This window comes from Rutilus rutilus (genome assembly GCF_951802725.1).
Source record: "Rutilus rutilus genome assembly, chromosome: 8".
Lineage (NCBI taxonomy): Eukaryota > Metazoa > Chordata > Actinopteri > Cypriniformes > Leuciscidae > Rutilus > Rutilus rutilus.
The window spans coordinates 1,795,638-1,823,137 of NC_140222.1; the positions used below are offsets into that span (position 1 = coordinate 1,795,638).

Genomic DNA, 27,500 nt, shown 5'->3' on the forward strand with positions numbered 1-27,500 from the left:
ATGTCACTTCCTCTGTCTGATGTGGAAGAATGGGCACTGAAACCCGGTGCCAAAAGAGGCTCTGCAAAATAGAGCAAATAAAGGCAACATCAGGGGCTTTGACTCCGGAGGAACCTTCTCATAGTTCCTAGAACTATTGGCGGAAGTTCCCGGATTTTGGCGTGTTCGCACCGCAGGAACTAGGAATGATTTTAGTTCTAGGAGCTCCTTTTGGAGGAACTAATTTACTCCTACTTCAGAGTCGGTCTAAACCAAAACTATAGGAACTACAGTGATGCTAGTGTTCGCTGATTGGCCGAACGCACGCGAAACACCAGCACCCGCCATTTAAACACACAGATTATAGCCTATATATTTACTCCAGACTAACTCTACCAACCCTACGCCCGTGTGACGCGTGTGTTTTAAAATATATGTCTATTTGTGCTAATAATATTTTGAATTATTTTTACGCACCTGTGCACCCAGACACATTCCTTGTGCATTCCTTGGCAATAAAAGCTGCGTGTGGTTTCAGGGTTACCTGTGGAAGAAGGGACACCTGCGCAGGAACTGGACCGAGCGCTGGTTCTGCCTGAAGCCCGGATCCCTCTCGTACTACGCCAGCGAGGACGGGAAGGAGTGTAAGGGTGTCATCGAGATGGACCAGAACTGCTGTGTGGAGGTACGGCCAGTGTTTCATTTATAAATTATTAATTGCCGGATCAAAAACAGCACTGTAACCGAAACTCAAGTTTTCCCGGAACATAACAATCCGTCATAAACTTGACGGCATGAGCATCATTCACAAGTTTCTGTATAGCCTAGTGTGTTATTCTGTCACGTATATGTGACCCTGGACCACAAAACCAGTATTATGGGGAATTTTTTTTTAAATTGAGATGTATATATTATCTGAAATCTGAATAAATAAGATTTCCAGTGAAGTGTGGTTTGTTAGGATAGGACAATATTTGGCTGAGATACAACTATTGAAAATCTGGAATCTGAGGGTGCAGAAAAATCTAAATATTGAGAAAATCGCCGTTAAAGTTGTGCATTTATGTTGGCGATTGTGCTGCATTCACTCACAGAAATAAATGTTTTAAATATTTATGGTAGGAAATTTACAAATATTACAAATATTACAAAATGACGATAATTTTGACCCATACAATGTTTCTTTGGCTATTGCCACAAATATACCCGTGCGACTTTTGACTGGTTTTGTGGTCCAGTTGATCTGTGATATTCTCGGACCACGTCGTTCCCTTTTCCATTACAGCGATTTCTGATTCTGACTGATCTAACTCCCGTTGCTCGTGTCTCCTGCTATCCTGATTATTATTAGCAGTTTCATCTTCGGGATCTCGTGAGCGTCGAGTCTGAGGAGGCGGGGCGGGAGACACAACGATCTCCGATCTTTTGAATTTGACTGCAGTACCTATCTCAACCACTAGTCATTCTTACAGACTGCACCTTTAAGAAAGATAATCAAAAATATATTTGCTGAGGGCCTATAGCATAACCTCCAAACACATTTGCTTTAACCCGCGCTCGCATGATTGCGCGCACACTGACGCGAAAGCCAGCGCTTCATTAATTCCAATGGAAGTTGAGCTTTACGCTCACGCACGAGAACTGAACTGAACTGAACTAAAAACGCTTCACTTCACGTCAGTGTGCACGCACCGTCACCATGTAATAATGCACTTGTTTATGCCAGTTCATTTAAAAACAATGCCGGAACGCAAAAGTCCAAAATCTGACATTTCCCGGGACCGGATCCGTTTCCCACGAGCGCGTTTCCCCGTCTGACGCCACGTCTCGACTGTGATTGACAGGTTCTGTCGGACCGGGACGGGAAGAGATGCATGTTCTGTGTGAAGACGCTCAACAAGACCTTCGAGATCAGCGCGCCGGACTCCAGACAGAGACAGGAGTGGATCACAGGTACGAGTAAACATCCTGAGTACACTTACAAGATTCATCAGATATCAAAACTTAATTACACTACATATATACACTCACCTAAAGGATTATTAGGAACACCTGTTCAATTTCTCATTAAAGGGGTGATGAACTGAGAAATCAAAGTTTCCTTGAGCTTTTGACATATAAGAGATAATCATACTATAATAATATCCTGTAAGTTTCAGAACTGAAAACTACCTTGTTAGTCCAATAAAAGCTTTTATAGACATCAGGCTCAGCAAACGACTCGTTTTTCAAAGTGGGGAACTATGACGTCAAAGAGGATAAAACACCGCCTCCACAAAAGAAGATCAACGCCTACTTCAACACGGCCTGTTTAGCCCCGCCCACTGATTCGCCCAAACATGCTAAATAACATAGGACGACATGATGATTGCTTACCGGATCGAGCTACTTCCAAGCAATAAACCCATAAACATGCTGTTTACTAAATATTGTGCGTGCCTGTTTGTGGAAGAAGACAGTCTGCATAAGCTTCCTTCGGATTCCAGCATGGTTAAACTTTATTAAATCAGTCAATCACAATTTCCCGACGGATCTGCCAACAACATGTAAGTAGCCATGTGTATTCTAATGCCTGATCTGCGATCAGTGATTTCGGTGTAATTATTTAAGTTCAGATATTTCTCTTAAAATCGTTCAATACTGTTTATGCATCAGTGACTAAACGATCAACTTCACATAATTTCTCGTAGTATTATGAAAATAATCTTTTTTTAAACTGTTATTAAATTATATAGCCTACAGAAAGCGATCAAAGAACGATCCCTTTCGCCCAAGCTGTCAATCAAACAGCACAGCGCGAGCCGCGAGAGCTTATCTGGACACTTACCAAACTCGTGATGACATAATGACACTGTTACACTACACAACGAAGCTCTTACTGTGTACTCACATCGTGTTTGCATTGTGATTTGGTGTAAGCATTTGTGAGAGTGCAAAAATTGCGTTGCAATGATAAGATCTTTATTCACGCGATCAACAGACTGTCTGTCATCTGCTCAGTCAGTGCTCATCATGCTGCAACCTTTCATGTGATGGAATAGATTTAAATATAATGCTTTAAACGATACTTTTCACGATTTGTTAATCTCGATAGCTGTAATAGTAAAAACGTAGTAAAAGTTTTCGAGAGAGTTCATGTAATACTAGCTATTTCATTGCAAGCATGTCAGCCAATCACAGCAGTGGGCGTTTACACTGCAGTCTCACAGCAGACACGCCCCTTAAAACGGAGTGTTCAAATCTGAGGCAGAAATCAGGCTTGGAAAAATGGCTTTTATTTATAAATTATGACAATTTTTTATGTAAAAATCATACTAACATTATAAGGGCACCCCAGGGAACATTATAAAATAATAAAACAATCCAGTTCATGACCCCTTTAATGCAATTATCTAATCAACCAATGACATGGCAGTTGCTTCAATGCATTTAGGGATGTGGTCCTGGTCAAGACAATCTCCTGAACTCCAAACTGAATGTCAGAATGGGAAAGAAAGGTGATTTAAGCAATTTTGAGCGTGGCATGGTTGTTGGTGCCAGACGGGCCGGTCTGAGTATTTCACAATCTGCTCAGTTACTGGGATTTTCACGCACAACCATTTCTAGGGTTTACAAAGAATGGTGTGAAAAGGGAAAAACATCCAGTATGCGGCAGTCCTGTGGGCGAAAATGCCTTGTTGATGCTAGAGGTCAGAGGAGAATGGGCCGACTGATTCAAGCTGATAGAAGAGCAACTTTGACTGAAATAACCACTCGTTACAACCGAGGTATGCAGCAAAGCATTTGTGAAGCCACAACACGCACAACCTTAAGGTGGATGGGCTACAACAGCAGAAGACCCCACCGGGTACCACTCATCTCCACTACAAATAGGAAAAAGAGGCTACAGTTTGCACGAGCTCACCAAAATTGCACAGTTGAAGACTGGAAAAATGTTGCCTGGTCTGATGAGTCTCGATTTCTGTTGAGACATTCAGATGGTAGAGTCAGAATTTGGCGTAAACAGAATGAGAACATGGATCCATCATGCCTTGTTACCACTGTGCAGGCTGGTGGTGGTGGTGTAATGGTGTGGGGGATGTTTTCTTGGCACACTTTAGGCCCCTTAGTGCCAATTGGGCATCGTTTAAATGCCACGGCCTACCTGAGCATTGTTTCTGACCATGTCCATCCCTTTATGACCACCATGTACCCATCCTCTGATGGCTACTTCCAGCAGGATAATGCACCATGTCACAAAGCTCGAATCATTTCAAATTGGTTTCTTGAACATGACAATGAGTTCACTGTACTAAAATGGCCCCCACAGTCACCAGATCTCAACCCAATAGAGCATCTTTGGGATGTGGTGGAACGGGAGCTTCGTGCCCTGGATGTGCATCCCACAAATCTCCATCAACTGCAAGATGCTATCCTATCAATATGGGCCAACATTTCTAAAGAATGCTTTCAGCACCTTGTTGAATCAATGCCACGTAGAATTAAGGCGGTTCTGAAGGCGAAAGGGGGTCAAACACAGTATTAGTATGGTGTTCCTAATAATCCTTTAGGTGAGTGTATGTGTATATATATATAAAACATGTATTTATGTATAATTATTTATGAATAATTCACTAGAAAATTGGAAGAAATATTACATAAAAATTCTCTGTAAGTATTTTTGTTTTTTGTTTTGTTTGCAAGTTAAAAGATGCAATATAATATCAAATATATTTAACATGTTTTTTATTAAACATTTGTCAATATTATATATATTGTACAATGTTTATTATTGTATAATTTAAATTACTTTTATATTAGTCAAAAGAAAAAATGGCAACAGTTGAATGAAAAATGACAACATATAATTATTGTTTCTAGGAAAAAGATGCTACGTTATATATATATGTGTGTGTGTGTGCGTATTTATTATTTATATAACTCTTTAACTATATATATAAGTATACACACATTCTCACACACACACACACATATATATATATAGGTATATAAAGTAAATGTATATATTCATAAACATTGCAAATTAAATTAATATTTAGAATTCAAATATGCAATACTAATTTAAAACACACACACACACACACACACATATATATATATATATATATATATATATATATATATATATAAAGTATTTATAAATAATTGATAAGAGAACTAGGAAAAAATATTTACTTCACTTAGCTGCATTTACTTTTAGTTTTAATTATTTTTTTATTTAAATGATATATATATGTACAGTATATATATATATGAGTTCACTCTCTCTCCGTCAGCGATGGCGACGGCTCAGCGCTTGTCTGCGTCGGGCCGGTCGTCTCTCCACGAGGAGCTGAAGGCTCGGCGCCGGGATCAGCGTGAGGAGCGAGAGAGGAGGCGTTTGCTGCGGGTGGAGGAGACCCGGCGTCTGCAGGAGCTTCAGGAGGAGCGCGAGGAGCAGAAGGTGGAGCTGAAGCTGCTGAAGGAGGCGCAGATGCAGACACGAGTCTCTCAGAAGGAGGAGGAGAAGAGGAGGAGCAGACAGCAGGAGGAGCTGCAGAACACCCTGGAGAAGCAGCTCATTCAGGCGCAGGAGGTACACACACACACGCATCACACTCTACTCTCACATAAAGGACTGGTCGTTTTATAAATATCACAAACATTAGATAAATAAACAATTTTTTAAATTTTATTTCTCGGTTACAACTGTAATCTCTGTTCCCTGAAGAGGGAACGATACGTTGCATCGGGATTGATGCTGTGGGAACGCTCTGCGTGATTGCCTCGTGAAGCACTTGTGCACTCAGTCCAATGACGTATAGACGGGTGACGTTACGGCAGGACGCTATAAAGCGCACCCAGACCAAACATTGCCAACTTCTGATAGGCTGAAGCAAGTCGATCACAGGCACGCCGGAAGTATGGCAGGGCGACGCAGCGTCTCAGTACCTCTTCAGGGAACCGAGGTTACAGTCGTAACCGAGGCGTACCCTATCAAGGGAAATCGCGTCTCGTCGAGATGACGCTTTCGGAACATCTCTACCAACGCCACCATAGTGACCAGTACCTGTCTTGTGTGAAACCCAGGGGTGAAGCCCAAAACTAGGTTGTAAACCCGACGAGTGTGTGCGGAAAGGACCAGCCCGCCTCATCACACACCTAGTGTAGGGATACCCCTAGTACAAGGCTACAAAGCCGCCATACTCCTCCTGCTCCAACTTGGCCAGGATGATGGGGTTACACCCCTACTCCTTCGAAGAACATCCTTTTTTTACATTTTTCTATGACCACAGAGAGTCAGGACCTCGGTTTAACGTCTCATCCGAAGGACGGATATAACTCACTTCCATAACTCTGTTCTCCAGAACTCCCGGGAGTAATCAGGGAAACCATGTACAGATGCAGTACAGCCACGTCTGCAACTCCATATGAGCTCCACCACCTCGGGGTGGAGTCTCCGGTCTCTGGGCCTCAGCCGCTGCCTCGACAGGGTGTCTGCTCCCTGAATCTGGTGCCCAGGGATGTAGAGTCTGAGCCATCATCAGTGCCAGGTGAGATGATGACTATGTTTCCGGGTGGACCCTGAGATATGTGCTCACCGGAGACCGCTGCGCCCCGACACACACAAGGTGGCGGGGTTAGCACAACGGTCCCCTGAGGGCTACGAAGGGAAGCAGGCACCATACAATGAGGTGTTAACCGCTTTACCTCGGAGGAGACTGTCCTCGTTGGCCTGAGCCCTCGGGCGTCAGGACCTTTTCGCCAGCAGCCTTCTGGGAAATAATGACGTCCTCAGATCGGTCTTACCCCCTCGAAGACTGCATTTGAGAGCGCTTTCCCTGTCCCCAATCTTTCTGAGTACGGGAAGCTACGCTCTGTTTCTGCGTATGTTCTGCGTTCTTTCGATGTTTGGGGCCCGGAGACATGAGAGCCAAGCGGGAGGAGTTTCTGGAAAACGGCCGCCTTTTTTTCTGACTCCTGAAACCTCTCGATGACCAAGTTAACAGCGTCGCCGAAGAGGCCGGAGAGTGACAGGGGTGCATCCATAAATTCTTTCTCTTTTATATTGCTCAGGTTGAGCCATAGATGCCTCTCAGTGGATTTAGCCGTCTCTTTGGTGGCCCTGAGAGATAGATCTGTGGCCCGATGCAGTTCACAAATGCAATTTGCACAATCTGATGCAGGCCAGTACCCCCGCCCTCATCCATATCTCCTAACAACTCAACTCAACTATCTCCGCCTGACCAGCGGCTGAGTAAGCCTTACCCACTAAAGATGAAGTCGTTCTCTAACTGGTAATACCGGGGCCTTTAGGGAAGATGCTGATTCAGGGGAGAGAAAGCTCGCGAGTGTCTCTTCCACCTTTGGCATCTCCCCGTAACCGTGCTCTTTATAGTTCGATATAGAGGAATAGTTGGATGTTTGTGCACTATAAACTCTATAGGAAACTGGTTTCTAGATCACCTCGGTGTGGAGATCGGGATAAAACGTAAGGCCCTGGCATTGAGGTTGTGAACGAGATGGCAGGAAGCGTTTGTCTAATTTACTCTTTGTACGAACGTCCTGCTAATCAGCTGGCGAGTCGAGACTTAAAGGCACACTATGCAAGATTTGTACCTTAATATAACAGCTTCGAAATCATTTCGATGGTAAACGAACTCATAGTAGGGCGAATCCATGTGTAGCCATGCCTTCATGGACTAGGCTTGGTAAATGTTTTTATATATGTATGTTTTAATTATAACTGTGAAGCACTTTGGGCAACAGTGTTGCTATTAAATGTGCTATATAAATAAATCAAAGTTGAAAGTTTTATATATGTAAGTCTTAAAGGTACAGTAGCAAAAACAATTATTCTTGTACAACTAAAAGTGGGAAAAACTGCATCAACTGCTCAGAGAGCAACAGACATGAACAGGAAGTCCCATACGAACAGTCAAACTGAACTCAAGCTTGAGTGTGTGTGTGTGTGTGTGTGTGTGTGTCAGGCGCGTGCGAATCTTCGAGCGGAGGTGGCGGTTCGAGATCTGGAGGCTGAACATCAGCGACGGAGAATCCGAGAATTGGAAGATCTTCATCATAGACTGCAAGAAGCTCTCGAGCAACAGATCAGAGCGAGACAAGAGGAAGAGACGTACAGATACACACAGACCAGGTGCACACACACACACACACACACACACCAGAGAGACATACAGAGAGAGAGAGAGAGAGAGAGAGAGAGAGAGAAAGAGAGAGAGAGAGAGAAAGAGAGAGAGAGAGAGAGAGAGAGAGAGACAGAAAGGTTGTGAGGGACTCTCAAAGGAAGCGCCGCCCTCACACTTAAAAACCCACAAATGCACACACACATTTTCATTGATATATTTATGCAAATGAGATGTAGATAACATACAGATCTAGACGTCTAACGTTTTAAATATATACACACATTTATATCATAACTATTCATTTAAATGAACTTATATAGACCTAAACCTCCATTGTTTATATATATATATATATGCATGTAAATTAGCGTATATTGATTGGTTGATTAATTATAGATTTATTTATATTTAATTTATTGCATATATTTATATATTTATGGATGTATTATATTAATATAAATTATATAAAATATATAATTATATTAATATTCTAATAATATATAATTACAGTAAAAGTAAATGATTTTTTTATATTTATTTTAAAATTATAATATTTGATTACACTTTATTTTAAGGTGTCATTGTTACAGTGTAATTATATATTTAAGTAATGAGTAATATTAATTAACTACATGCACTAACTATAGGGTTAGTGTAGGATTAGGGTTTGGTTGAGGGTTAGTTGCATGTAATTATGAAAAATTTACTGTTATTACTACGGTAAATACATGTAACATATGCAACAAGGACACTGTAAAATAAAGTGTCACCTAATATATTTATATATATCATTGACTTTATTTATAAATTATTTTTTATCTTTAATCAAGTCGCTAAAGGAGGTTTGGACACATTTAGTCCCTGTCTGAATAATAATAAATAAGGCTGTTAAACACACACACACACACACACACACACACACAGTATAAGTAACACTTCCTGTCAGCTGAGCTTTGGTTTGGTCTAGATAAACACTGCCCAAATGCTGACGTGTGTCTGCTCAACAGTTTTGACCACATTATCGTCACTAGTTTATCAGATACACTGATTTCCAACCCTAGCTGTTGTTTTGCTTGATAAATAAACATAAAACAAAAGTTAAGCATTAGTGCTGACATTTAACGCTTCGTTTCTCTTCTACACGTCTGAGTTAACACAGTGTAACAAGTGCTTTTTTTTTCAGTGCTAGTTTTCAGTTTAAACACTGTTTTAAACATTTTTCTGATGTGAAGAACCATTAGCTTTGGTGGTCAGTATTAACACTGATGTTTAGTTTTAGCTACACACATTGACGTTAGCTTTATCTGATCTATTTCTGGCATTTAGCATTGATGTTTCTGGCGTTCAGCTTCGTTTATCAGTGCTATTTCTAGCGTTTAGCTGTGTTAACCTTGATATTTGCGGTGTTTCACTGTGCTAAACTTGATATTTCTGGTGTTTATCTATGCTAGCAGTGGTGTTTCTGATGTTTAGCTATGTTAGCAGATGTTTCTGGTGTTTAGCTGTGTTAACATTGATATTTCCAGCAATTAGCTGTGTTAGCACTGATATTTCTGGTGTTTAACTGTTTTAACCTTGATATTTTCGGTGTTTCACTGTGTTACCAGTAATATTTCTGGAATTTAGCTGTGTTAGCACTGTGATATTTATGGCATAATTAGCTGTGTTAGCAGTGATATTTCTAGTGTTTCACTGTGTTAAACGTGATATTTTCGGTGTTTAGCTGTGTTAGCAATAATATTTTTTCTGGTGTTTATGCTAGCTGTGATATTTCTAATATTCAGTTGTGTTAGCAGATGTTTCTAGTGTTTAGCCGTGTTAACACTGATATTCGGGTTTAGTTGTGTTAGCAGTAATATTTTTTCTGGTGTTTATGCTAGAAGACATATTTCAGGTGTTTAGCTGTGCTAACAGACATTGATATTGTTAGCAGTGTGTAGCAGCTGTGTTAGCAGTGATATTTCCAGTGTTAGCTGTGTTAGCAGTGATATTTCTGGTGTTTATCTATGCTAGTACAGATATTTCGGGTGTTTAGCTGTGCTAACAGACATTAATATTTCCGGTGTTAGCTGTGGTAGCAGTGATATTTCTGGTGTTTATCTATGCTAGCAGTGATTTTTCTGGTGTTTAGCTGTGGTAGCAGATGTTTTTTGGTGTTTAGCTGTGTTAGCAGTGATATTTCTGGTGTTTATCTATGCTAGCAGTGATTTTTCTGGTGTTTAGCTGTGTTAGCAGATGTTTTTTAGTGTTTAGCTGTGTTAGCAGTGATATTTCTGGTGTTTATCTATGTTAGCAGTGATTTTTCTGGTGTTTAGCTGTGTTAGCAGGTGTTTTTTGGTGTTTAGCTGTGGTAGCAGTGATATTTCTGGTGTTTATCTATGTTAGCAGTGATTTTTCTGGTGTTTAGCTGTGTTAGCAGATGTTTTTTGGGGTTTAGCTGTGTTAGCAGTGATATTTCTAGTGTTTATCTATGCTAGTAGAGGTATTTCTGTTGTTTAGCTGTGTTAACAGACATTAATATTTCCGGTGTTAGCAGTGATATTTCTGGTGTTTATCTCTGCTAGCAGATGTTTCTGGTGTTTAGCTGTTACCATTGATATTTCTAGTGTTTAGGTTTAGTTCTGTGTTTAGTTTGCCACGTTTCTGTGTTTAGTTTAGCGCTAGCATTTAGTTTAACGCTAGCGTTTAGCCTGACAGTGCTGTTGGTGTTTCCAGGCTGTTGGCGGAGGAGGAGGAGAAGGTGAAGTCGCTGCTAGCGCTGCAGGAGGAGCAGGAGGAGCAGCTCCAGCAAACCCAGCGCGAGAAGCTGGAGCTCAAGCTGGAGATGGACAAGAAGTCCCAGGATCTGGACGAGGCCCAGAAGCAACTGGACAAAGTGCGGGCCAGTCGACGCAGAGTGGACCAGGACATCGCGGTGAGCTTGTGTTGTGTTTATCACGTGTTCCTCCCAAGCTAACGGGGAACGTCCTCAGAGCTTGTGGCAACGTTCTCTCAAAGTTATTCCAGTAACGTTAATAGAACGTTCGCTCAAAGTTATCTGGGGCCGTATTCACAAAGAATTTTAAGGCTAAAAGTAGCTCCTAACTGGCGAATTTAGGAGCAACTCCTAAAAATAATGGGCGTGTCTCTCGTAACTTTAGGACTCCTAATTTTTTTGACTAAGAGTAATTCACGAAGCATTTTAGCCCTAAAAGCAGCACCTAAGCCTGGGACAGCTTAAAAGAAGTCGAGAGGACTCCTAACTCACTAAGACCTTCACAAACCACTTTTTGTGGCATTTCACGTTGCGATGTTTTGAAATGCGTATGCGGCGGCTACAGGAGCTTCCAATCGCGAGGGAACAATCTTGCATTGTAGGCATAACTAGGGCTGCAATAACGCCACCAACAACAACCAAAACTAAGCTACTCATTGCATGTAAACTAATTGTAACGTTTCATTGTGAATCAAATTAAAATGTTCTTCTCTTTGCAAACGTAGGCAGAGGCATATAGTGACAGATTAATTCAATAATGTTGCAAAGATATTACATCAATCCATATGTTTCATTAGGCTACTAGACTATTTGTTTTGCCTTACTCTTTATTCATTTAGGCTATTTATTCAGTTATTCATCATCTTCCGTCCTTCGCACTACTTGTGTAGCGCACGCATTCTCAGACCTGTCACCTGTCACTCATCATCGTAGGGGAGGTGTTAGGAATCATTCCCGCGTTACAATCATCAGCCAATCAAGCTGGTCACTTCAGTCAAGCTCGTGCATGAGTAATGACGTCATCCATAGCAACGAAGACTCACTCTTAGTTTAAGAGTTGTCATTTTTCTTTACTAAGAGTAGGTCTGAAAGGCGTTGTGAATAACTTTTAAGAGAAAACTCCTAGCTAAAATCTTTTAGTGCGATTTAGGAGTACTCCTAGTGGTAAGAAAAAATGCTTTGTGAATACGGCCCCTGGTCTTTAATAATGTTCTTTAGCACAAAACATTCATGGGACGTAGTTATCGTCCGCCGGTGTGGACTCTAATATAGTTATCGCTATAGTTATTGTCCGCTGGTGTGGAGCTAATATAGTTATCATTATAGTTATCGTCTGCTGGTATGGATGCTAATATAGTTATCATTATAGTTATCGTCTGCTGGTATGGATGCTAATATAGTTATCATTATAGTTATCGTCCGCCAGTGTGGACTCTAATATAGTTATCGCTATAGTTATTGTCCGCTGGTGTGGAGCTAATATAGTTATCATTATAGTTATCGTCCGCCAGTGTGGACTCTAATATAGTTATCGCTATAGTTATTGTCCGCTGGTGTGGAGCTAATATAGTTATCATTATAGTTATCGTCTGCTGGTATGGATGCTAATATAGTTATCATTATAGTTATCGTCTGCTGGTATGGATGCTAATATAGTTATCATTATAGTTATTGTCTGCTGGTATGGATGCTAATATAGTTATCATTATAGTTATTGTCTGCTGGTATGGATGCTAATATAGTTATCATTATAGTTATCGTCTGCTGGTATGGATGCTAATATAGTTATCATTATAGTTATTGTCTGCTGGTATGGATGCTAATATAGTTATCATTATAGTTATCGTCTGCTGGTATGGATGCTAATATAGTTATCATTATAGTTATCGTCTGCTGGTATGGATGCTAATATAGTTATCATTATAGTTATCGTCTGCTGGTATGGATGCTAATATAGTTATCATTATAGTTATCGTCTGCTGGTATGGATGCTAATATAGTTATCATTATAGTTATCGTCTGCTGGTATGGATGCTAATATAGTTATCGTTATAGTTATGGTGTGGACGCTAATATAGTTACCATATAACATAGTTTCATTATAGTTATAGTTATCGTTGTTGGTGCGAAATGGCCTTTAGAACATATTTCTGTTAGCTGTGTCCACACTCATGAACATGTCGTCCACAGGCCGCCCAGCGTAAACTTCGCCAGGCCAGCACTAGCGTTAAACACTGGAACGTTCAGATGAACCGCCTGATGCACCCCATCGGCCCTGGAGGTTTGTGTCTTTATACTTTTATGCGTTTTGAATGCAACAAGAACATGTGTTGATTTCTATTTTTCTTAAAGAAAGGAGAGCGTCCTCCAGCAATCTTCTCGCCCCTCCGGTCCGCGTCCCCTCCGTCAGCGAGACCGAATCAAGGCCTCCAATGAAAGACGAACAGAACAACCTCGAATGTGAAGAGAACAGCAGCGGCGAGAACATGGACTGTGGCAACAACGAAAACACAGAGCCGACCGACCTCGACGTTAATTAAACCTGACATTACAGTGATAAACCTGACTGAAAAATGACCTGACATAGCAGACTCAGCTGACTGTGAATGATTCAGAGCTGTAATCAATACTGAAATATAAATGTGTTTTGCTATTATTGTTGTCTGAGAGACTCAAGCTGTTTTTTTTTGGTGAAACTTGTGGTTTTACTTCCTGTTTCCTGTGTCAGCAGAAGATGCTGTGCTTGTGTTGAACTGATCTTTATCTCTCGCTCACTGTCTTGAAAGAGAATAAATGATTTGAAAAACAAAATGTGAGTCTTTAAAATGTTTTATAATCCATAATCTTACTCAACAAATACTAAAAGAAGCACTATTTCATTCGTGTTAACGTCAATAACGACAATAATCTATAAAGACAATATCTCCTACATGAGAGAATAATGCGTTTTGATCGTTTATATAATTAACGGGATACTAAAAACATTTAACAAACATTTTAAAATCTCTAAACTTTGTACAGACCTTTTTTTTTTACAGTCTATGGTAGGCTACTCACATTGTTTTTGTGTGTGTTTTATGTGGCGAACAGCGCCACCTGTTGGTGATGACCGGAAGTGAGCGCGAAAACTCAAGTAAATGGATATTGTTTGTGATGAAAAGAGCAACCTATTAAAAGGACATTTTCTCAGATGCAGGCAGCACATGTGAACGATATACACACACACTCACACACGAGGTTCGTATAGGGTTAAATGAAAAGAGCCGCTGTGACATCATAGCCGTGACGCGTGTGATCCGGAGCGCTCGCGCCGTCGGGAATCCCGTTCCCGTTTGATGAAGCGCGTCCCGGTAAACATGACACATGTAGCGAATCCTCGCTGATCCGTCTGGAAAATAACGCGAACGGAAGGAATAAACTTTCGGGATCGCTCGTTATTCTGCCGCGGGAAAAGTCTCTCGTAAGTTTGTTTCCCGTTTGTTTTTTTGTCATGTTGAGCGTTTGAGTCATATGAGACTCTGATGGTTTATTTACTGAGAGACCATGAAGTTTATGCATAGATAAAGTTTCAAAGAGAGTTTTCTGTGGACAGATCGCGCGAAGAATTAAAGACCCGATGATAGATAGATAGATAGATAGATAGATAGATAGATAGATAGATAGATAGATAGATAGATAGATAATACATGATAGGTAGGTAGATATAAATAGATTAGAAATGATATAGAGAGAGAAAGAGAGAGAGAGAGAGATTAGATAGATGGATAGATAGATAGATAGATAGATAGATAGATAGATAGATAGATAGATAGATAGATAGATAGGATAGATAGATATGTGTTTTGTAGGTGAAAGTTGTTTTGGGGTGATTTTGGGACGATCTGTGCTCTTGCAACACACTGGCACACAGTGTGTATTTACTAACCTGATAAAAAAAACACTCACTAAACTCCAGGAACGGGCTGTAAAATCACTGGAAATCAGTTTGAAGTGGCTTCATTCATCACAGGTCCAACATTATGTAAAAATGCAAACATAAAGAAGCCATCAAGGCCATATAGTCGCCCACTCTCGTACCCGAAAAAAATAATATGTTGATGTGAACTTTGAGATGTTTGTGGTGGGACCCGTTCGTTGACCCTGAAAGGTCACGACCTGCCGCTTAATATTAACACATCGTCGGCTCTGTATGTGACGGATCTCCAGAAACATCTCAGACTCAGAGATATATGAAGTGTGTCGGTTCTGAACATCTCAGGTGTGGTTATTGAACACAGACTTCTCCTCCTCTTCTTTCCCTCGTCTCTCTGTCTGTAGCGGCAGGTTCCTTCCTTCCTTCGCTTGTGATTTTCCCAGTTCTCTCTCTCTCTCTTTCTCTCTCTCTCTTTCTCTCTCTCTGAGAGACATGATTTTATTTTCTATTCTCACATGAAGAAACTGGAAAAGTTTGAAGGGATTTGGAAGGTTGAACAATTTTTTGTGCTGAATTAAAAAAGATGAGTTGCATTTTTTTGTAATTCTATCTATAGATTTTAAGTAGTTCTATGTGACATTTTTAAGGGATGTGATTTAAAAAAAATGTGATTATGTCTTTATACTTAATGTTTTGTAGTTAACCCTTACACATACCTGGGCTCTTTAGTGACCCGGGACGTATTTCACTACCCTAAAACAATAATACAATTATAAAAGAATGCCTGTTTTCCCATTTACTAATTCCCGACTCGAGGTGTGTAACGGTGCAAGTATATTTTTTCTGCACAGCAATAATTAAATCTTAAGTGCAATTCACATTTATCTGATACACAATGATGAAGTGGCGTTTCACTCGTAGTTACCGCAGGCAGAAAACAAAAGAATAGGAAGAATCATCAGCAAATTTTCGGGAGTTCGAAACAGCGTGCAAAAGTTAATTCCACAAACCTTTCCGGAAAGTTCGATTAAAGTATAAAACATTTTAAATGTACGATAATAACATATAAAACATAGATAAACATAAGTAAACATCTTTGTTTCCATGGCAACCGCGACTTCTCTGATTGGCAGATTTCTCTTCAGGATTTTATCCACACTCCTTAAAGGCCCCGATTTTTTAATTCCACAAACCTTACCGGAAAGTTCGCTTAAATTTATTTCAATTTAGCTTTTTTAACGATTAAATTTATACTGTTAGATACTTTAAGCGAACTTTCCGGTAAGGTTTGTGGAATAAAACAATCGGGGCCTTTAAGGAGTGTGGATAAAATCCTGAAGAGAAATCTGCCAATCAGAGAAGTCGCGGTTGCCATGGAAACAAAGATGTTTACTTATGTTTATCTATGTTTTATATGTTATTATCGTACATTTAAAATGTTTTATACTTTAATATGTCTTATACTTCTAATCAATGGCTATAAGTAAGGTTTTGTTTTATGTCATTCGCAATGCATTTTAAAGTACAACAGTTCGTTGTTTTACGAGTTATTAATTACGCTTACGCTTGCTGGAAACTTTTTGTAAACAATGTTTGTGAATTCTGTAAGATCTTTGATCCGGAAGGTTTGAGACTGGCTCTTTATTGACGGATATTCTGAAGTTCTCCGGGAGAAAACGAACGAGAAAGACAGGTCAACGGGTCTAACGAGCAGCTGTCAATCTGAGTCACTCTCTCTGATTAACTCGTTAACCTCACGCCGGTCAGGAAGTGACATCAGCGCTGCTGTTGCCATGGAGACTTCTTTAACCTCTTCAAATGCTTGCTTCCAGTCCCATGATCCTCTGCTCTCACAGATCTGACCTGTTTGGTGGTTTAGGAGGTCAAAGGTCGTCTGCCTTTCACATTGCAGGGGTCAAAAGGTCATTTGAGCTTTCAGAATGTAAACTAGTGTACTGCACACTACAGGTACATTAACAAGTATTTTGTGTTTAATAAATGACTTGCATTTAACTAAGTTATTACTATACTGCAGGAGTAGCATGCATAGTAGGTGAGCATGTCGCACGCTTCACGGCGACCTTTGACCTCACGCTGCTATATGTGAATTCTGTTGTAATGAAGCTCTTTAGGAAATCTGCTGTGTGTTTGAACACACTCATTGATCCACACACTGACCCACATCTCAGTCTTCTGACCAATCGCGAAGCTCCAGTGAGAGTGGGATCGGGATCGGTGTGTTTGTTGGGAAGGTTGTTGTTGTAATCCTGTTGTAGTTGTTGGATTCTGATTGGCTGTCAATGTTTTAATCGTTCATCAGCTGATTCCAATGATATCGTTCCTTGTCTCACTATAGTTGTGGTGTGGACTCTGGCATTCTTTTACATTTAGAACGATTTTTAGAACTAGATCTTTATTATTTACGCTATAGTTATCGTCCTTGGTGTGAACGAGCCTTTACCCTAAAAGTTTGTTTTGTTTTAGTTTTGTTGTAAAGCAAGACTGTCGACCAACTCTAACACACAACTTGTGACTATTATTCATTGTACTTCTTTAGTTTGGTTTAGCTTGTTGGGGGAAACTCTTCTCAGCTCCACAACAATTAACATGTTTTGAACCCACCAATTACTGAGTGAATGTAATTCATTCGTACACCAATCACAGCAGCTAGCTTGTGATTCAATTATATTTTTCTTTTGGATGTTAAAATATGTTTTCTAAACTTGTGTTTGTTTGTGTGGCGTATGTGGAAACACAGTCACAGTTCACAGACTTCAGAGTTTGAGTGGTGAAATGTGCTGAGCTCCAGTGAGAGGCATGTTGTTGAGCCTGCAGCCGCTCCAGTGCCGGGCCTGACTGACCTCTGCTCCTCATTCTGACGCTTTCATTGTTTGTTTCTGCTGAAACTGACACTGAGAAACTCACTCACAGAGCCTTCGTCTGTACGATCAGTGTGTGTGTGTGTGTGTGTGTGTGTGTGTGTGTGTGTGTGTCAGAGGTCTGAAGACAGTCTGTGAACATTTGGGCTTTGCTTTGGTTTTGGTTCAGTCGCAGAAGTTTCATGTCTCTGCAGCTGGTGTGTGTGTGTTGTGTTAGTTCCCAGAATGCATTGCGTCAGTCGGTCGGGGGTGGGCGTACCACAGGTTTCTGGTGTCTTCTGAACACGATACAGCTGTCAAATCAGTGATGTGTTATTTCAACTGTTCCTCGAATACACACACACACACACACACACACACACACACACACACACACACACACACACTCTTCAGGCACTTTTAAGATTGGACTTCATGAAACTAAAGAACAACTTACAGTACAAAAAAAAGACGGTTACACTTTATGTTAAGGTGTCATTGTTACAGTGTAATTATATATTTAAGTACTGAGTAATATTAATTAACTACATGTACTTACTATAGGGTTAGGGTAGGATTAGGGTTTGGTTGAGGGTTAGTTGCATGTAATTATGAATAATTTACTGTTATTACTACGGTAAGTACATGTAACATTTGTAACAAGGACACTGTAAAATAAAGTGTTACCCTAAAACACATAAAAGCTCATTTGGGTATAATATTAACATTACTTATTTATAATTATATAGTCTAAATTATATATGTAGGTTTTTCCAGACAGAAGTTAAAGAAATTAAATTTGTGTGCCAACTAATCTACAAACTTTTTCATTAAATGGTCTTATATTAAAATTATACAGTCAAACCAAAAATTATTCAGACACTAGTAAATATTTTTTCACTAGTGTGATCAGGACACTATAGTTCATTTATGTAAGTGAGGAGAGAAAAATAAAGTAAACTGTGACATATTATACCCAAATATTCTTCATCCAGTGACTACCAGTGACATTTATACACATTTGGGACCAAAAATGATTGGGACACTTTGAGCTGATCATGTTTTGCTGAAGTGTGTTTTCTTTAATTGCTAATGCTCTTTTCACACACAGACTGAACACAATGAAGCATTGCTTGGTGATTGGTTGAGCTAAACTGGTATTATCTAATTGTGTAGTTAAATTTAACAGCTGACAGATATTCAACATAATTCATGTGTGAGACAGTCTAACAGAAGGACGGACAAAACCAGTCAAATATCATATTTTATTACCATTTTCTAAACTATCTAAACAGAGCATTGAAACGAAAACTGTGCTCAACAAACCATTTCATCATTAGAATAATGTATTTTTTTGCAGAAATGAATTATGGCACATAAAACGTGTGTTTTCCAGTTTTTAAAACGTGTGTTTCTCTCACAGATGCTGTTATGACCGCGGCGGCTCATGAGCGTGTTTGAATTTCTGGAGATGGACGGAAGAAACTCGGCCTTTGTGGCCGGGAGGAGCAGATTACCCAGAGATCCCGGGGCAGTGGGCGGAGTCTGTGTGGCGAACGAAGACTCCTCCCCCTGCATTAGCCAGGGGGAGGGGCCTGATGACGAACGATTTGAGGATGTGCTTTGTGAACTTGGAGGAGGGGTGGAGCTTAACCTGGAGCTGGATGTGAGGGAGGAGCCTCAAGGGGTGGAGCTTAACCTGGAGCTGGATGTGAGGGAGGAGCCTCAGGGGGTGGAGCTTAACCTGGAGCTGGATGTGAGGGAGGAGCCTCAGGGGGAGGAGCTTAACTGGGAGACGAATCGACATGAGGCGAACGAACTGGAAGAGCAAAGCAACACGAGCCGTTCGACAACCAGTCCTGAACCTACAGCGACCTCCACAGGTGAGGATGATGATGGTGGTTATGGGGGGTGATTACTTTCGCACACTTTTATACGCGTTCACACAATTTCATGAAGTTACATGAAGTGTTTGATTCTCGCATAGAAATGCAGTTCTGTGTGTGTGTGTGTAGATCTGTGCAAAGCGTCGCCTCTGTCAGAGCAGCTCCTGCGGGGCCGAGACGAGGGGGCGGGGCTTAACATGGAGTGTCGAATCTGTGGAGACCGAGCCTCGGGATTCCACTATGGCGTTCATGCCTGTGAGGGCTGCAAGGTCAGAGGTCACCGAGGTGTAACGAGTACCTGAAAACCACACTTGAGTAAAAGTACAGATACCATGCAGCGAAAATGACAAGTTACAAGTCACCAATTTCAATGCAAAAGCTTTCTATTTCAGACAGATGCTGTTCTTTTGAACTTTCTATTCATCAAAGAATCCTGAAATAAAAATGTAAATAACTGTTTTCAACATCGCTAATAATAATGAATGTTTCTTGAGCGTCAAATCATCATATTAGAATGATTTCTGAAGGATCATGTGACAGTAAAACTAGATAGTAAACCTAAAAAGTAGCCAAAAAGATACTTAAGTACAGTAACTAATTACATTTACTCAAATACTTTACGCCACTGAGAGGTCATGCTCGCATCATACTCCATAAAATCTCTCAGTTTCGTTTGTTCTCCCAGACTGGAAAACTGTGTCTCTGTGTCTCTCAGGGATTTTTCCGGAGGACCATTCGAATGAAGTTGGAATATGATAAATGTGAGCGCAGCTGTAAGATCCAGAAGAAAAGTCGGAATAAATGCCAGTTCTGTCGATTTCAAAAGTGCCTGGTGCTCGGGATGTCTCATGACGGTAAGCGAATCTTCTGAATCTGAATGTAGTGTTTACATGAACGCTAAACATGTGATCGGGTTGATGTGCGCGTTTATATGTAACAAGCTTCAAATCGCTATATATTTTTTGACACGCGCACACTGTACGAATATACAGAGTTTCCCGCTGTCTGCGCATAATAACTATTCTCCTACATTGGTTCTTTATTTGTTTTAAACAGCAGATTTGATATTGATCCATTTCTGGTCATAATTTGGAGACGATGAGCGTATGAACCTGCAGTAATAATGCCCAAAACCAGTCGTCTGTGGATGAGAGTCTGAAGCAAGCACTGGTGGGCCGTTGTCCGGCTCCACTTCACACACGCAGGGAAAGGAGGATTATAGGAGGACGGGAAACTCATTTATACGACACAGGAAGAACAGCTCGTTCAGCGCGTCACGCGTCATTACGCTATTTCTACGTCATATGCAGTTTCAATCCGATCAAGTGTTTACATGTCCTCTCGATCGGATCAGAAAAGGAATAAACCCCCCCTTTCAATCCGATCGAAATTTCGTTCGGATCGATTAAGGTGTTTTACATGAAGGCTTTTCAGTCCGATTGAGCCGTCAATCCCATTACTAACGGATTATTTGGTTGCATGTAAACGTAGCCAGTGTTGACTGTGATTCTGTGTTGGTAGCGATCCGATACGGACGGATGCCGGAGGCAGAGAAGCGTAAGCTAGTCGCGGGGATGTTAGCGGGGGAAAAGAGCTCCCAGACCTCCAGTGGTTCAGATCTGAAGTCTCTCGCCAAACGGGTCAACAACGCCTACCTGAAGAATCTCAACATGACCAAGAAGAAAGCTCGCAACATCCTGACGGGGAAGACCAACGCAAGCCAGGTAACCCTGCGAGAAACGCCAAACGTTAATGGGATAGTTCACCCAAACATGAAAATTCTGTCATTAATTACTCACCCTCATGTTGTCCCAAACCCGTAAAACCTTCGTTCATCTTCGGAACGCGTTCACATTTGGAACGCGTTCCGACACGCGTTCACATTCGCGTTCTTCTTCAGAGAAGAAATTGTTAAATAAAGTTGTTATTTTGTAAGTTGTAAAGTTTTCTCGTTGCTTCATAAAATTAAGGTTGAACCACTGCAGTCACACGGACTATTTTAACAATGTCTTTCCTACCTTTCTGGGCCTTGAAAGTGTTAATTAAATAGCTGTCAATGGATCTCGGTTTTCATCAAAAATATCTTAATTTGTGTTCCGAAGATGAACGAAGGTCTTATGGGTTTGGACCGACATGAGGGTGAGTAATTAATGACATTTTTGGGTGAACCATCCCTTTAAAAACATTGTAAATGAAGATGCTCGAGAAAAACAAACTGGTTTCTCTTTGTGTGTCCTCCAGCCGTTTGTCATCCATGACATGGACTCGCTGTGGCAGGCGGAAAACGGGCTGGTCTGGAATCAGGTGATTAACGGAGCTCCGCCCAACAAGGAGATCGGCGTGCACGTGTTTTACCGCTGTCAATGCACGACCGTGGAAACCGTACGAGAACTCACCGAGTTCTCCAAAAGCATCCCGGGATTCATCGACCTGTTCTTGAACGACCAGGTAACGGAATCAGGACATGAGGTGTAATTCATGAAAACCTAGGCGAAATCGTACCCTACACCCTTAGGGTACGCTTACACGACAACGATATGCTTAAAACTGAGAAGTTTCTCCTTTGAGTTTTCTGCGTACAGACGACACCATTGTCAAAACGATCCCCATTCACACGGATCCGCAAAAACTATTAAAAACGCTGTATTCTGCTGCCAGGCCATTAGGTGGCGATGAAACACTATACATTGAACACGTAATACGCATGTGCATGACGTCATCGTCTTCAGAGATTCACGTTTTTGTTGTTTACACGGAGACCGTTTTCAAAGACTTGCGCTTTGAAACCCGTTTTCAAAAGTTTGCGTTTTCAGACACCCAATACACCGTTATCGTGTAAACGAACAGCCAAAACGCATAAGTTTTTCGTTTTTAATTGAAAACGTGTGTCGTGTAAATAGCCCCTTAAATAGTGCGTTATTTGAGTGCACTCATTCAATCCCACAATGCACCGCAATAACGAGTGTACAACTGATGAACAACTCTACGGCTAGACAATACCCATAATGCACTGTGAGAGTCGCGCACTGAATGAATTCCCGCGTCTCGCCAGGAGATGGCGCCGCAGCTGAATCAATCATCCATCCATTTTCCAAACCTTGCTGGACCAGCGTAATATCATACAGGTATAAATTACTTTTTAATTGATTGTTAAATTGTTTAATTACCGTTTATACATTCTAGTTTCCATAGCAGAGTCCGAAATTCGCGTCCAAAATTTTTGCACGTTAAAAAATAAACAGACCTCACGTTGTGTCAATCACGCTTACACACTGCCTCCGAAACTTTCGTCCGTCATTAAAAAAAAACCGGATCAGGTTAAATTTTCTGCGTTTTTCGCATTTTCTGCGTCTTTCGCATCCATAGCAAGCATTATGAGAGATGTTTTGACAATTCAGAGCCACCGAATGACAAATACGAAAAAATGCATACGAAAATTTTGGTGTTGGGGGCGATTTCGAACACAGCACTAGTAGATAGATAGATAGATAACTTTTTATTGTCATTCAACTGTACATTTTGAGTGCACAGATGAACGAAATTCCGTTTTTTGTTTTACGCAAGAATTGTTTTTACGAACTGTGCGTTTTCTCGACTCTTGACTAGCTTGCCTTTGCTCCCCAGGTGACGCTGTTGAAGTACGGCGTCCACGAGGCGATCTTCGCCATGCTGCCGTCGCTCATGAATAAAGACGGGCTGTTGGTGGCGAATGGGCGGGGCTTCGTGACGAGGGAGTTCCTCCGCAGTCTTCGCAAACCCTTCAGCGAGATCATGGAGCCGAAGTTCGAGTTTGCGGTGAAGTTTAACGCTCTCGAGTTGGACGACAGCGACCTCGCCCTGTTCGTGGCCGCCATCATCCTGTGTGGAGGTGAGCTTTCGTCGACTTATGTGAGATTGGGGTGTATCTGAGTGCATGTAGGATGTTTTTGAGACTTTATGGGCAGGGTTTGAAATTAACTTTTTCACACACAAGCCAATTTGGCCACTAAATTTTTAAGTTACTGGCCATTCAGAACTTCTACTAGCCTATTTTATTTATTTATTTTTAAATAAGAGAACCAGATTAACTATGTCTCAGTTGTGTCTCATGTCTTTTCTGTTAACCAAGTGCTTTTTAATCTTTAATCATGATGACTCACGAGTTGAATATTTGCGCTAGATCTGCGCAGATTTGGCTTACACGGATTTACACGAACCCAGCAGTGAGTGAGTAAACATAAGTAACACGCCAAATTGGCTAGTGATTTGACAGCGTTACCCGCCACCGTTGATTTTTACCCGCATTTGGCAGGTATTAATTTCAAACTCTGGTTATGGGTATTTTAAGTTTTCATTGAGGTGGTTTTTAAGGTACACTGGTTGTTTGGGGTGGTCAGTAAGTATTTTTAGGGCGTCAGTGGGGTGTTTTGGAGGGTCATTAAGTATTTAGGGAGTAATCTGGGTGTTTGAGTTTCATGATGGAACTGCAGTAAGAAAAATGACGTACAAATCAAAGTGGTTTGTGCATGTTTCCTTGAGCGCAGATCGTCCAGGACTCATGAACGTCCATCAGGTGGAGGAGATCCAGGACAACATCCTCCAGGCCCTCAATCAGCACCTGACGCTCAATCACCCCGACGCCGGCTTCATCTTCCCCAAACTCCTGCAGAAGCTGGCCGACCTCCGACAACTGGTGACGGAGAACGCTCAACTGGTGCAGAAGATCAAGAAGACGGAGTCCGAGACGTCGTTGCACCCGCTTCTGCAGGAGATCTACAGGGACATGTACTGACCCAAACCATTCCATGCTCGCGGACCAAATCACTGTGATCTTCAGCTCTCGAGTTGCTGCTTTTATAAAACTCTTTGGATCTTATGCGACTGGATGATTTGTTACTGAACTGAACTCTAAAGCAGGCCGAGAGACGTCATCGTAAACGCAATAAAGACCCTCATTTGCTGCTCAAACCTGCCTCACATATGCTTCACAACTTCTTTAACCGAATCTTTAAATCGCAGCAATGCATTCCTATTGAACTATTCACAATGTCTTTGACGACACAGTGATTTTTTGAGTTGTTTAAGGACTTTTTTGGTGGGGGGGGGGCGTCGCCAAATGACGTTAAATATCAAAGGTTGCTGCTACTAGAGAACCCCATTTTTCTCCATCTATTTTGGGTCGGTTTGCAGGCTTGTAACGTTGAGTTTTACTTGTAAGTCCTTTGTCCTTTTGCTATGTTTGCAAGTCTTGAAGGCCAAAAATACGCGACTTAAGTATGCTAACGTTATGAAACAAGATGTTTAGCTAACCTAACTTTAACTAACCTGCTTAGCAAGATTTCTAACTGTTGCGGCGTCTTGACCGTAGTTGAGCTGACTGTAGAAGAAGACCGATTGCGCTAATGTCTGCTAGCGCCCCCAGTGGCGAAACTGAGAATGCAGCACATACTTGCATTGTTTTATGAAGTGAAACTTTAACTAGAAGTGTGTGCATTCGCATACTTCTTGAATTTTTTTTACAAATAATCTTCCGGAAAAAACTTGTGAAAAATTTTAGCGCTACACAACAAAAGCTTTTCCGCCAAATGACGTTAAATATGAAAGGTTGCTGCTACTAGCGATACCCATTTTGCTCCATCTATTTTGGGTCGGTTCGCAGGCTTATAACGTTGAGTTTTATATGTCCTTTTGCTATGTTTGGAAGTCTTGATGGCCAAAAACGCAATGCATAAGCATGCTAACGTTATCAAACAAGATTTTTTATTTAGCTCTTAGCTACATATAAACGTTTCAACAGTTTAACTAGCTTTAACTAACCTGCTTAGCAAGACTTCTAACTGTTGCGGCGTCTTGATCATAGTTGAGCTGACTGTAGAAGAAGACTGATTGCGCTAATGTCTGCTAGCGCCCCCAGTGGCGAAACTGAGAACGCAGCACGTACTTGCATTGTTTTATAAATTGTTTTCATAACAAAACAATACGTGGAACTTTAACTAGAAGTGTTTGCACTCGCATACTTCATGAAAAACACATTTTTTTAAATAATCCTTCACGCTTCAAGATATGAAAATTCGATCGCTGATGAAAAGCCAATGCCTAAACCAGATGTTCTGCTAGTTCTAGATGGTTTAAGCTGGTCTCCCAGTCTAACCAGCCAAAACCTCTCAAAAACCAGCTAGGAGACTAGCTAAGACCAGCTGGTTGAACTGACCGAATATTATTACAACTTTTAAAACCTCAAACTTTCCGTTTTTTTAATTGTTTATGTTTGTGTTTCTAAGAAATGATACTGTGATCACATTTATATATCAGAGTTCAGATCAGTGATTGAATATCTGACTCCAGAGTTTATATAAATATTATTTAATTACGCTTTATTAGTTAGTTTCCCGAATCAGAGGTTACGATCAACAACACGACATATATCTCTGTGACCTTTGACCTTAAGCGCATTGTAGGCCTCAATCTGATTTCGTTTCATTCGTGTCATGGAGGTGCTGCTAACTGGCTCATGTAGACATGACATGCTGTGAATCTGTGCGTTCTGACCCGGAAACGAGTGCCGGTGAAATGTGTGCGACTCTTCCTGTCCGAGGGGCCGTTTGTTTCCTGGTTTATGTGAACGATGTGGACAAGAACTGACTGAACTGTTGCAGGGTGATGTTTTCTACAGGCTTTTGTAAAACATCTGAATAAAACTACAGGGTAAAACCTCACTGATTGATCTTCTGGGCTGTTTCATAAATTATTTTGCTAACCAAATGAACATCTCTCATGCTCACACAGGGGTCACTGGGTTATTGATGAGGTAAGTGGACGTTTTAGAGGGTTTGTGGATGTTTTAGGGCGTCATCAGGGTATTTTGGTGTGTGTGTTTGTAAGTCTGTAAGGGGGTGTTTTTGAGAGTCAGTGAGTGTTTTAGGAGACTGTTGGGTGTTTTTGACATCAGTGGTTATTTTTGGGGGGTTTGTGGGAATTTTAGGGTGTAACTGGGGTGTGTTTAGGAGGATAATTGGTGTATTTTCAATGATCAGTGTGGTGTTTTTAGTGGTCATCTGTATAATATGTGTTTTTAGGGTGTTTTAGGGTGTCATTTAGGGTGCCTTGTGATTTCTAAATAGCCTAATGTGATATTGGGGTGTTTTGCTGGGTCTACTGGGTATTTTTGAAGGTCTGTGTGTATGTAGGGTGTCATTTGGGGTGCTTAAGAGTGTCAGTTGTGTTCTGAGTAGCCTAATGTGAGATGGGGGTGTTTTTGAGTGTCAGTGGTTGCTTATTTTTGATAGTTTGTGGGAATTTTAGGGCGTCACTGGGGTGTTTTGGAGGATCAGTGGCGTATTTTCAACAGTCAGTCTAGTTTTTAGTATAATAAAGTGTTTTATGGTGTTTTAGGGTGTCATTTAGGTTGCCTCATGATTTCTAAATAGCCTAATGTGAGACTGGGATTGTTGTTGTTGATTTAGTGTTGCTGAGTGTTCATTGTGGTCTTTTTTATGTGGATGGTCAGTTCTGTGCTATTTTTGAGGATAAGTGGGTGTTTAGGGCGTAATTTAGGGTCCTGTAGAGGGTAAGATGTATTCAAAGCTTGATGTGACAGTGAAGTGTATTTGAAGAGCAGTGTTTTTGAGGTTTTTTTAGGGTCAATGCTTATTTTTAGGGTGTCATTGGGGTGTTTTGCAGGGTCCGAAGGGTGTCTTAGTTGGTCAGTTGTTTACTGGGTATTTTTGAAGGTCAGTGGGTATTTAGGGTGACATTTAGGGTGCTTAAGAGTTCTGAGTAGCCTAATGTGAGATTGGGGTGTTTTGGACGGTCAGGTTGATCTCTGTGGGTGTATTTGAGTGCATGTACGATGTTTGAGACTTATTTTAGGGTTTTGTTGTGGTGGTTTTATAGGTACACTGGTTGTTTAGGGTGGTCAATAAGTATTTTTAGGGCGTCAGTGGGGTGTTTTGGAGGGTCAACAGTGTATTAGTTAGTCAGTTGTGTTCTGGTTATTATTGA

The 27,500-nt window shown here is 41.0% G+C and overlaps 2 protein-coding genes across 3 annotated transcripts in view; both read left to right on the forward strand.

The window, feature by feature from the left end:
- Positions 1-14,051, forward strand: part of def6b (DEF6 guanine nucleotide exchange factor b) — a 20,032-nt gene extending 5,981 nt beyond the window's left edge. The window contains exons 5-11 of the mRNA XM_084417915.1: positions 518-664; positions 1,824-1,932; positions 5,256-5,554; positions 7,950-8,116; positions 10,824-11,022; positions 13,054-13,144; positions 13,216-14,051. Coding sequence (XP_084274041.1) covers positions 518-664; positions 1,824-1,932; positions 5,256-5,554; positions 7,950-8,116; positions 10,824-11,022; positions 13,054-13,144; positions 13,216-13,403 — 1,200 coding nt within the window. The 3' untranslated portion in view covers positions 13,404-14,051. The remainder of the gene's footprint in view (positions 1-517; positions 665-1,823; positions 1,933-5,255; positions 5,555-7,949; positions 8,117-10,823; positions 11,023-13,053; positions 13,145-13,215) is intronic.
- An 88-nt stretch (positions 14,052-14,139) lies between these two features.
- Positions 14,140-26,228, forward strand: pparda (peroxisome proliferator-activated receptor delta a). 2 transcript variants are annotated; one of them, XM_084416007.1, is made up of 8 exons: positions 14,140-14,323; positions 19,058-19,517; positions 19,650-19,789; positions 20,236-20,374; positions 21,042-21,244; positions 21,762-21,968; positions 23,145-23,388; positions 24,044-26,228. In XM_084416007.1, exons 2-8 carry the CDS (start codon positions 19,082-19,084, stop codon positions 24,289-24,291), a joined length of 1,617 nt encoding a protein of 538 aa, XP_084272133.1. In that variant the 5' UTR covers positions 14,140-14,323; positions 19,058-19,081; the 3' UTR covers positions 24,292-26,228. The 2 variants fall into 2 exon arrangements, with proteins under 2 accessions (XP_084272133.1, XP_084272134.1); XM_084416008.1 differs by lacking the exon at positions 14,140-14,323 and adding an exon at positions 15,018-15,121.
- Positions 26,229-27,500: the final 1,272 nt, after the last annotated feature.

Bases quoted from the DNA above. Each gene is read 5' to 3' on its own strand.
- pparda (XM_084416007.1), top strand. From the start codon at position 19,082: ATGAGCGTGTTTGAATTTCTGGAGATGGACGGAAGAAACTCGGCCTTT. The intron at 19,518-19,649 runs GTGAGGATGATG...GTGTGTGTGTAG, and splicing joins ACCTACAGCGACCTCCACAG to ATCTGTGCAAAGCGTCGCCT. The intron at 21,969-23,144 runs GTAACGGAATCA...TTTGCTCCCCAG, and splicing joins ACCTGTTCTTGAACGACCAG to GTGACGCTGTTGAAGTACGG.